Raw genomic sequence first — 12,788 nt, forward strand, 5'->3', positions numbered from 1 at the left:
TAAAATCTAAGTCTATAGGATGAAATTAAAAATACTATGTAATCGAACAAACCTTTTTATTTCCATACTGACGAAAAGACAGTTGTTTCCATTGGTCAAAAATTGCAGGTTGCTCACAATAAACAACATGGCGGCATTTACGTCTAGAGTTTATGGAAATACAACAACACTTCTTAATGCGTAAGATCATGCGATTGGCATAGTATCAGTTTGTGATAGATAAAAGACTAATTGAAGAAATATTCAAAATTGATTAAAAAAATATTTTATATTCGTTGCAACCTTTACAAATTAGTAACAAACTCGGATTTACACAAACTCGGACTTAAAAAATACATCGGACTTTAACAAAATCGACCTCAAACATACTGTACTCTCACTCACACTATATCTAACGAATCCATGATATCTTGGCCTATTACAAAATCGGACTATAACAAACTCGGCCTATAACATAATCGGCCTCCAAAAATCGGACTATAACAAACTCGGACTATACCATAACACGTGCATCGTTGATACCTTTTTAATCACCATAAGTTAAACAAACAACTGGCACCTGTTCTGTACACGGGAAGAAAATGTCGACAAAAATAATGTTTCTGATAATTACCCACGGAATAGCCGTATAGAATCCCAAGGGCGGTTATATAATCCTGATAGATGGTGTGGAAGAGGCAGATCCCTGATGTCTTAAAACCACCCACCAGAATTTCTAGATTGTCGAGAGATAGTTTACATAGAGGAGATTCAGGATTATGCCTCCATATTGTTGAGCCTCAGTTAATTAAGATGTTGTAAACATGTACTTTGAATTATGAATAATACAGTATTGAACTTTTAAACGACTTTGTGTTTATGTTAACTTGCAAGCGTGACTTCGTTGAGACTACACGAGGATCCATTTATTTATTTATGTGACCAGGATTCCCTTAATCATGCTACCAGAGATTGTTTTTGTAATCCTGTTAAAGAGTATACTTGGCATTTGTCGTCTGTGTATGAAACTTATACGCCTAATAACACAGCACAGACATACGTATACACATCTACATCAAGTTGCATCACGGCAAACTAACCAACCAAACTTCTTTTCATCACATATGTATAATAAATGTTTGCCTCGTCTTGCCTTTTTAAAAACATTGTATCTGTTTGATTCTGTTTGATGAGTTCATTTGTTTATACAAATGTAATTACTTTTCATTTTCTGAATCCATTAATATAGAATTATAGATTAGTGAAATTGTTAAGAAGCCATTCACTGTCAATCAAATTTCTCTTTGTTTATATATGGACCATAATTTGGTATTTGGCCTTTGGTTTCTTTTTGTATCCTTTTTTATAAGTTCTAAAATTTTAACTTTTATTTTGTGAGTTGTGTTGGTGTTAGAATAGTATGAATGGAACAATTGAGTTTTTCGAGAAAAAATTAATGCATTTTGATTCACCGTTTACGTGACATGAAACCAAACAGGAAACCAATCTTTATTTTCTTTATTTTGCACAATATAATTCAAAAGGCATAAATAAACACCATTACTAGTGTTACTTGCTTCATGTTAATATTTAAAATCTATTTTCAATGTTATATTAAAAAAAAATTTAAACCTGACAGGAAACCATAAGAAACCGAAAGCATTTTTTAAGTTTTATTTTATTGCAAAATCTGCTTAAAATAATCTGAACAGTATACTTTTTCTTAAAATCCATCTTTAATGTAACAGTATTATAAAACTCCTAAATATGTGCTTGTTTTGAAAACAATTAGTACAATTTATTCAGAATTTTCCATATTTTCTCCATTGATACAGGATACCATAATCGTTGTATCTTGATGTTTAAGCAAAAAAAATGTATTTATATTTGGTTTTGATATTCCAGTTATATACAATTTATTCCAAATCATTGGCAATGTAACATTCTTTAAATCCAGTAAAGATTTTTTTTTTTTAACTTGGAATTAAAATCTTTAAAATAGGCACAATGTGATACTTGTGACCTGTACACCATCTACATGGTTTCCACATTTTAACCTTCTTTAGTGGGCTAAAATCAATAAAGTACTTCCTTTCAAGTCATGCGTGGTGAAAGTTTACTTCTCCTTTGACAAGTTTATTGCGTTTCTGATAAGTGTTTGCAGAACATGAATAAAAAATATTAATTAAAAACTGTGACAGGATTCCAACTTTGTACATTCTAAGTGTAACGGTATATTAACATGTTTTTGTTATTAAATTTTATTTATTCACCTAAAATATCCAGTAATATTTACTGCTGAAGTTAAATCAATCCAACGAGCATTGGTACAATGATTAGAGACCTAATTTCGATTGATTTTTCCAAGGACTTTTCACGTCATTATCGGGAAACGAAGTGTGTTCTAACGTCTGTCAAATATGAAATCGAGTTTGTCAAGTCATTGGGCATTTATTTTCACACAGGATCGTATGTAACATTATGCACATAGGAAAAATAACAGACCACCGGCGCAATCTCTTTGACAATTGTATTTTTCTCTTTTAAACAAGACGAAACAAGTCTACAGATTATGTTTGCTAACATCCCGTTGGAAACAAAAACAATGTTTAGACATAGTATTTCGTACATCCGGCCGTAATGGCGTTATCACATGTTACTCACATGTTTCACGTATGACCGGAAATGGTTAGAACTTAATGACAAAAACAATTTTAATAAATAACTGGACTTCTGTTTCGTGTGTAATGTAACGCATAACGACAACGTAATTTTCTTACTTAATATGTACGAAAATCAATCAAGAATGTAAATCATCTCGGATTTACCTGTTTGAACATCTCACGAGAGTTCATATTTGCATATTGTTATTAAGAATTCTATTACAACAAAGCAGATTACATCATCTAAAAATTGCGTTACGAAATCGGACACAAAAATCACGCCACTGTTCTTACATCTGCTACATAAATACTTGTAGTTCTCGGCATTTTCTTCTCACTATTCTTATTGGTCGATGTTCTTTGTTATTTGAAAGCAAAAGTTATGATTTTGCTGGTGACGATTATCTATAAATCAGTCAGCGTTATGCTCTTCGGAAGCAATAAGTAACGCGAGAAACGACACAAAAATACGGTTGTAGAATCTTTGAAATTCATATATTTTAATTTTTTTTCTAGGGAAGAGTAGCATACACTTGTATGTTGATAAAAATAGTGGCATCTTTAGATGTAGTTGCACCTTTTTTTACAGTAATTCACATTTAATCACTTTTCTATAGTTATAGGAAACGGAGCCCAATAGCAAATTATGGTCCATATACTAATCATAAACTCCAAGGATTAAACACAATAAAAACATGAATACATGCCAATCATAAAAATATCTTTTGTCAATAAACATAATAAATCACAACATGTTCAAATAGAAGTTAATTATCCTCATTTAAACATATGAAATTCAACTCATATAGCAAATATTTAATACATTTCTATATATTGTTTTTTTTTCAAAAATATTTATTATAATCTCATAAATTCGTAAATAATTTTAATATATAAAGTGTTTTTTTTTATTAAAGTAAAAAAAAAACAATCTACTAATCGTAGTCCGAGTTTGTTTAATATATTTCTAAATATAAATAATGGTAGGCCGAGTTTGTTATAGTCAGATTTTGTTATAGGACGATTTTGTTTTAGTCTGAGTTATCCAGCAGCGTAACAAACTAGGTGTACCATTATTCCTTTTGAAGAAAATAGCCGAAGTCCACCAAATATACCTTTGATATCACTACACTCAGGGGTACTACTTGTACAAGTTATTTTTATTTACTTGGAAGTTGAAGAAGTAAAAAAAAATATACACATATAAGTAAATAAATAACATTTGAATAATCTCCCCTTAATTTTCTCAAAAATTTACGTGAGATAAAAAGAAATTATTACCAAGTAAATTTTTCTTACAATTTCTTAAATTTTTGAGAAAAAAGAAATTATTGCCAAGTAAATTTTTCTTACAATCCCTCTAAAGTCCTCAAGTTTTGAGATATATATATATATGTATTTCATGTATTTATGCCTTTATGATTTTTCCCAGGTTTGCTCAATTTTTTTTTTAGAATTCAATGTTTCATCTCATTAATTCAACAAAGAAACTGATTGCACAAAGATCTTAAATATTTTTGCAAGGCCTTCAAAAATTGCTCCTTGGGGGCTTGTAAATGAGCAGTGTCCTGAAGATAACAGACACATGGGATTTTCATTATCCATGAAATTACACTTAAATAATTTGTAAAGACATCTGCAAAGGAAAGATAATTTTAAATTCTATTAGAGCAAAGATATCATAAGAATTCAATAAAAGAAGATAGGATGAATTTTTTACCTCTACAAGTAAAAAAATCTGAATGTCTAAGGGACATAACTCAGCCAATATTTTTTTACCTCTACAAGTAAACAAAACTTGTATAAGTATTTTTTTTTGTGTTCACTAGGTCAAAGGACATGATCATATATATATAGCAGATTGATATATTGAAATTTGAGCAAATTTAATCATGTTAATGGGTTTTTCTTTAAATCATATGTCCAGTAATTATCAAACATAGCTTGATTATGCTACTTGGGGAAGAACAAGACTTTTCAATATTTTTTATATCCATAATCTTATAGGTTTCAATAAGCACACATTGTGTCTTCATCACTAAAAACCCCAAAATAATTCCTTACCTAAATAGCTTGATATTTTTGTATTTGTAGGTGTGTAGATTCTGTTGTAAGGCACTTAAACGTGAATGAGAATGGAATTCAAGATTTACCACCAAATTTAAAAGATAAATGTCTGTATTTGATGACAAAAAGAGGATTTATCACAGATTCTAACATCAAAAAGGTACATATGTTTGTTTGTTATCTGTTGGAAAAGAAGGACATTAAGATTGAATGAGATAAAAAAAAAACACACTTCGTCACTTGGAAGAGTAAACAGAAACCAGTATATGTCAAATAAACACTGATTTTATTTCTGTTCAGTATTGGGGGCTAGACTAATAGCTGTTTGATGCTTAAATTCAATTCAATGTGTAAGATAATACATTTTAGTAGTATAAATCAAACAATCCACTTGCTACTAGATAAATTTGTACTAACACAAATAAACAATGCAGATATGTGACATTTAATACAAAATCTATTAAAATGTTAAACAACATGCCTCCCCTTTAGCATAAATTGCGTTTTCCCTCATAATTCTCTATTATTTTAACCCAATTCAGACTCTAATATCAACTATCAGTATGCGCTTGACTGTCAAACAGGAGATCACAAGTCCAGGTAACCACATACCAAGTCAAGATAACCAAATATTTACATTATGAATTTTACATCTACAATTTCTCATGGAAAAACCAGAATTTAAGGGTTAATTAAAAAAAAAATCTTTTCTCAAATTATTGTGATTCTTACATTGGTCATAGAATTATACAGAAAGTTTCTTTTTTTTAAGTTCAATATCATAAATCAATGGAGATTATATAATGGTGTATGTCATATATATGTCAATCATCTTGAATGGTATAAAAATTGTCTTTTCATTTTTTTTTTTTAGTTTTTACATGACAAGATATCAGTGTTAGATTTGAGTGAGTGTACAATATCAGATGTGGGGTTAGGACACATCAGTAAATGCTCTAACTTGAGAAAGATTGATATCAACTCTGCAAAAGAATCAAGGACAGAAATATCTTCAGAAGGTATTAGTTTACGCTTGGAATTATTGTGGTAAATGAATTGGCTGATGGAATGAATTTTTCTGATGTCCTTGAAATTATTTGTCTATATGTTTATTTTGCTTTACTAAAAGTATACAAACCTTTTTTGAATATTAAAAAGTTAAGATTTAAAATATTTAAACTGGAATCAGGTTTTTTTTTCAATAAGTTTGAATTAGTAAGTTTTTAAGGCAAAACATGCTTGCATGTTTTATTTTGGCATTCTATACCTAAATGATCACTTATCTGACCATCCTTCATGATTCTAATTAAACTTGAGCAAATGCTCAAGATTTTATCTAAATTGTGAAATAAGCAACTCAAATCCCATCACCAAAAAATCAAATGTTACTGCAGTTGACTAAAAATTAATAACTGTACCCTTTTTGTATGTACCCCATCCAAATGGGTTGGGTATATGAAGATTCACTTGTCCCTTATACATTTCTGTTACCAAGTGTAATTCTTGAATTGTGAAACTCAAATGACTTCCTATATTCTGACATTTAAACAAATTATACAATAAGTTTTACAACAAGGGCACTCATCTACCTCAATTTTAAAACATTAAAAAAGTTGTCACATATTAAAATTTGAATACATTAACTTTTCTTATGAAGGAATAAAGAAGTTACTGTCTGCATGTCCACATTTACAGACAGTTTATCTCAGAAGATGTTTAAACCTCACAGATGATGCTATTATATCTCTCTCACAACATTGCAGTCAACTACGCTATTTAAACATTGGAGGATGTCGTCTCATCACAGATAAAGCAATGGAAGCACTAGGACAGAATTCAAAATTCTTGAGAAGTATCAATTTTTCTAAAACAAAGGTACAATCACACAAAACCTATTAATTCAAGTATGAATTTGAAAATCAAAATTTCATGTTTAGTTACAAAGGAGTAGGTCCGGTAAGACCTCTTTTTAACCCCAAAATATAGCGGTTTTACAAAATTGTTAAAATGTAAACTTTAAGTTAGTTATTGGATAGCAGAATGGTTCTGCTACATAAATATGGGCTGTTTTTGACACAACAATGTACATATATTGGGTACTAGCACCATGAAGTCGTGCTAAATTACTGAAATCTTCACAATTCCATCATTTTTGTTAAATTTTAGACGGTTTCTGGGTAAAACGAAAGTGGCCGTATTCGTGTTCATCCAAAATATTGAAATGGAAGTTGTATTTGATGATAATACATAACATATGTAAAGATTGAGGATGAACACGGATGCGGCCACTTCTATTTTTGACAAAAACCATCTGAAAAGTGACATTTTTTCGGATATTTGGTAGATTTTCCATATTTGAGCTTGAATCGGATCGTTTTTAATGACTTAATAAGTTAAAATCTTGCACATAAATTAATTGAATCATATGAAATAGACACTTAAGTGTTTAAAAAGTGGTAAAAATCTTTCGTCAGATGAAACTGAAATTTGAGGCCAAAATCGGTCCTTACCGGACCTACTCCTTTAGACAGTAAATAGAAGCTAATATGTAAAGTGATGTAAAAGGGAGATAATTAAACATGATTTCCTACTTTTAGATAAAAAAAGGTGAGAGGAAAAAGACAATGAGACAACACAGCAATGTAAAAAAATAACATCTAGAGCTCACCATACTGTCTTAAAAATTTGAATTAATACATGCAATCGTTTGAAACATGCAGTCTGCAAATGATCATATTTATACAAATAAACCATTTGAAAATATGTTTTTATTTGACTTGTGAAAGAATAAACAATGATAAAATTAGAAAGAATTATAATGTTATTCTACGTTTTATAATTTTATGTTTCTCTGTATCAAGTTTTAAAGTGTACAACACATGTTTTGATTGGTTAAAATAAACTGGCTAAACCATGGAAATTCAACTTATGAGTCAAAGTTGTTCTCATTTTGGGGTATGAACAATGAAATTTTTATTTATCCCACAGCACTATATTAAACAGTTAATTGTAATTGAGTTCTTGTGTTTGAAAAGTGCTCAATTCGATCATATACTACCTATATGGATATTCCTCCAAGAACATTTTGTTTTTGTCATTTTAAGCAAATATTTTCATTTATATATTGATAGGTTACAACAGAAGGAGTAGTTAGTTTAGTGATGGGAAACTGTGGTAAAAGTCTCAAGGTTGGTATGATTGGTGGTTGATTTGATATCCAACAGAAATATTAAATGCATATCATATGAATATTAAGGACAATTAGTCATATATGAATGTTCTTACTAAGGTTAAAGTTGACAGGAAACCTGGACCTTCAGATAATACAATACTCAGTGCAATAATGTTTTCTCAATTGTAAAAATGTGATTTATACAAGGGAGATAATTTATAGAGACTACAAGAATCAATATTCATGAAAATGAAGACAGAATAAAACTCTTATGCAACTTAGTTTGAGTGTACATAGATTTGATGCTTATATCCTGTATTATAAAACAGAATAATTATAAGAATGAACAAAAGAATTTACAAGATAAACAGAATATTTTTGACTACATTACATTTTCAAGTCTTTTCCATATATATATATACTCAAACATATGTTAAGCTGGACACATGGTGTTTATCTTTTACAGGAAATCCATATGGATGGTTGTAATCAGTTGACAGATGAAGCCGTTGAAGCCGCATTACAATTCTGTCCAAATCTTACCATTCTGTTGTTCCATGGTTGTCCAAAAATTACAGGTCAGTAACTGACAAACTATTTTTTTGTTAGTTTCAGTTCTGTAATCGATCCAATATATTTAAGGTTCTCTGTTAGTCTGTTAATTAGACATTGAAAATTTCATAGACATTATAACAATGTTATTTAAAAAAAAAAAAAAAAAAAAAAAAATTGTCAAAAAAATATTTCTCTGTAAGAAAACCATTTGTAATTATATAAGTACAAAAAGTGAGAAATTTTTTAACATCACATTGCTTTAAATTTGCTACTTTTATAGGTTAAAATATGAAAACAGTCTTAGGAACTATATGAAATATGTTGTACAACTTCGCTAACATCGATTTCTAGAGGTTTTTGCTGAAATTTTTCTAGTCAATTTGTTAAGAAAGGTCATGTATTGAAATTGGTTTAAAGACTTCTTCTTTTTCTTCTTTAAGGTCAACAAGGCTTCAATACTGGAAAATACATGTAGACAACTCTTATAAGAATTTCTCATAGTTCCTGTTTAAAAAACAAGAAATGAAAGCTCATTGAATTAAGATCTCTAAAATGCTACATGTTTTTTAATGCTAATCGCAAAAAATGGTAATACATGCATCAAGAATAAATGATATGATTTGCTCCAGTCTTGCTTCAGTGATTCCCTATTTAAGCAAACAATTTTTTCCTAAAAAAAAAGGGCCTCCTGTGCCCCCTCTTAATCCACCTCTGCTGACTGTTTTGAATTTATTTCACTATGACTTCATAGTGTTGGATATTTCCACAATATGTTTCATTAATTCTCATGTAAAATTTATCAAAAATATGTTTTAATTACCATATTTTAACTTATACAGATGCTGAAATATTCTTTTTTGTTTGCAGATAAATCGAGAGAGGCACTAGAACAGAAGTCAATGGAAGGAGGAACTCCTATGAAACAAGTTACATGGACTATTTATTGAATCTTTAATTTCTCCCTGTTTTAAAGGGAGATAACTGTTTTGTATGAAATTATTCATTTTTGGGTATACTGTAAATTCAGAAATTATTGCTATGTTTTTATAATTGGGAAAAAAGCTTCAGGGTTATAATTGCAATACTTGTAATTTAAACTCGCATTTTGATATATTAAACATATATAATTTTTTTATATAAATTAAACAGGATTTTTCTCAATACTGCAAAAATTTAAATGGCATTTTTTGTCTAAAACGAAGAAAGTGCAATAATTTCTGAATTTACAGTATATTGATTGTTGCATGTTTCATATTATCTTCAGACCTCAATTAGTTAAAAATAAGTTTTGTACATAGGGGTCATCATTTGAAGATTTGGATTTAACTGTTTATATTATGTTGAGGATTGTTATGCCTCTTTCACACGGACATTTAATTCAAATTTAATTTGAATCGAATGCGAATCAAATTCGCTTATCGCATTCACACACTCTTCTTTTTTATTCGAATTGATTTGAATTGGCTTATTCGAATTATCCAATTCGCATTAGGAATACGCTTTTGTTTATACGAATTAAAAGTTAACGTTGTTTGGTCAGTAAACCGAATTTGATGCGCATTGTAATTTGAATTAAAATTGATGTTAGGACGTAAAACGTTTCGAATGCGAATTAAACTAATTCGAATTAGTGAATGGGAATTGAATTCGAATTATGTGTGAACTCAGCATTAAAGTCTTTAAGAATAACTGATGGCTCAGGTTTTCAAGTTCAATTCCGGTTTGATATTGTTTATTTGTTTTTGTTTTATACACTGTTTATTGTAAATATTGATACCTATTAATAATATGTTGAAAAGTACATCATCCCATTGTAAATATTGAAATGTATAAAAATAGTTATATGTTAAAAAGTACATCATTCAATGTATAATCTAAAATAAAATGTTATTAAAACTTAATCTCTCAAATAAAAGGGCTTTATTGTTTAAACAGTATAACAGTGATTAACCTTACTTACTTTTATAACAATAAGAAATAGGGCATTTCAAAAGTAGCTTAAAAATGTTCTTTTATTTTCATTAGTAAGTGCCAATCTGTCTTAGAATCAGGCAGTGGTGAATACATGACAAATAAATGCACAAAACATTATCAATTGAGGGGAGTTAACTCCATAATTTGCTATCATACTAACCAAAAGTTATCTAGATATTTCTTGATTTAGCAAGAATAATAAGGCCCATTCTATTTGTATTGATTTTGTTTTTGTTTTGTCAAACTTGAATCAACAATGCAGTATTATTATCTCTTAAAAGTTAACTGCTGAATTTTACAAAGTACAATCTTGTTATAATTGGCTGAAATTATTCTTTTGAAATAAGGGTTTACTCCTAAACCAAAGACATTTTTTGTGAAAAATGAATCAACAAAGATTTTTTACATAAATATTTTAGGAACAACCATTAGGAAGTACAAGTTTAAGTCAATTATAAAATTTTGTCTACTTTTTATGTTTCTATATATGATTCTAATGTTACTATTTGTATCCTGTAAATTGATTAAAGGTTCTTTTGTGGCCAAAGTTATCGTTGTTTCACTTGAACCTATTATATATATGTATATTACGGATTGTAAATGTGTCAAGGTTTGTGATTGGATAACAACACAGAGATGTCAGTATATATTCAGGAAAAATGCCAGGGTATATATGACGTTTTTATCCCCAATTGGAACCTCAAAAACGTCATCATAACATCGTTAAGTGTGACGTAGTCAAAAGCTATCAGACTGTCAGAGGCTCACAGAGGGGAAATAATGATGTGCTTCAGTCAATATTACATTTTTGATACAAAATCATGCAATAAACACTTTTAATACTTAAATTTAATGTTAAAAGTGTTATTATGAATTATTACATACACGATAAAATTATGTTTACAGCAAATTAGAAAATCCTTCACGTATGACGAACATCAGCTTATATATGTGTTATCAACAAATACCTGCACTGGAAAATAACATTAAGTCGGGATAATCCGTAATATATGTGTAATTCAGGTCTAAGACAGGGTAAATACTGTGACATTCACGGCTTAGGGCTTATATGCCCTTAGCCTTCGGCTCAGGGGATATAAACTCTGAGCCGGGAATGTCAAAGTATATACCCTGTGTCAGACCTGAATAACATAATATTTTATTCTGAAAAAGCCTATTTTGATACAATGGTATACAGAAACACAAAGACATACATAATAATATTATAAGACATATGGTGATGTAACAGCAAATAGAGAAGAAAAGAATGCATAGATTTGAAGCTTACATTTCATCCTAGTTAATCTTTTTTTTTTAATACTGAATGGTATTTATACATTAAAACATGTATATAAATATTTATTGATTTGTTTGTAAATTTCAAATTAAAAGGGATGAACTTCAAGTATGAATTTTAATAACTGAATATCTTATACTTATGAACATGATGAATATAATGTAAATAGTTATGTGATTTGTGTTTTTTTTCATTTACTGGTGTTAGGCTGCACAGCTGTCATTGGATGCAAAAATTACTGACTTTCAAACATATAACCAGGTTTTGAGCCTGAAATTATGACAGGAATTATAAATTCAGATGTTCATCTTTCAAAAAATATCATATAGATAAGAAGTGATGTTTATCATTGACTTTACAATACTAGTAGGTTTTCTCTTAAAACCAACAAGTTGTTGTTGAAATGAATGACTGTGATATTGTAAAAATATATATTTGTTGATTTATATTTGTTATTTAATATATTCCTTACAAGTTTTTATCATTTCTATTAAAGAGAGAGACTCATTATACAATTGTCTTTTTATTGTTTTGATTTTTTTTTATTATAAATACCAGTGATTACAAATTTAAATGTTAAAAATTCAACATTGCAATGTATTTGAAACTGATGATCCCTTTTCTGTAATCGAGTGTATATAAATTTGTCAGAAAACGGCGAAATATTTTACATACTCACCAAAAAAATCAGAAGCTAAATCACTCCAAAATACCAGATTCAAATTTCAAATAAGATGGATGCTAACATAAATCTTGAAGAATGACTCTCTAAATGTTTTCGAAAAACATCTGTCAAAGATTTTATTGTTCTTCCCAAAATAGGAAAGTTAATTGAATCTTGCAAATATCCCAGTGGCTGGATTGGCCCATGTATTTATCTGTTTGTTTTTTGGTGAATTAAGAATTCTAACAATTAGAAAAAAATATTTGTGTACATGTATATAAGTTTTTTTATGCACCCATGTCAGACAAACCCACACATCACATAAGCCACATGCCAAATCTAGGGGCACTGGTCTATGTATGCTTATCGAACCGCAGGTAAATTATCATGTAATGATTGATTTAATGCCGTCACATA

The 12,788-nt window shown here is 29.2% G+C and overlaps 1 protein-coding gene across 1 annotated transcript; it reads left to right on the forward strand.

The window, feature by feature from the left end:
• The first annotated feature begins 85 nt into the window (after positions 1-85).
• On the forward strand, positions 86-12,206 carry LOC134687418 (protein AMN1 homolog). The gene is made up of 7 exons (XM_063547703.1): positions 86-180; positions 4,737-4,869; positions 5,584-5,728; positions 6,367-6,584; positions 7,841-7,897; positions 8,348-8,459; positions 9,304-12,206. The coding sequence occupies exons 1-7, from the start codon at positions 128-130 to the stop codon at positions 9,381-9,383; spliced, it is 798 nt and encodes a 265-aa protein (XP_063403773.1). The 5' UTR covers positions 86-127; the 3' UTR covers positions 9,384-12,206.
• Positions 12,207-12,788: the final 582 nt, after the last annotated feature.

The sequence above is a fragment of the Mytilus trossulus genome, chromosome 10 (genome assembly GCF_036588685.1).
Source record: "Mytilus trossulus isolate FHL-02 chromosome 10, PNRI_Mtr1.1.1.hap1, whole genome shotgun sequence".
Lineage (NCBI taxonomy): Eukaryota > Metazoa > Mollusca > Bivalvia > Mytilida > Mytilidae > Mytilus > Mytilus trossulus.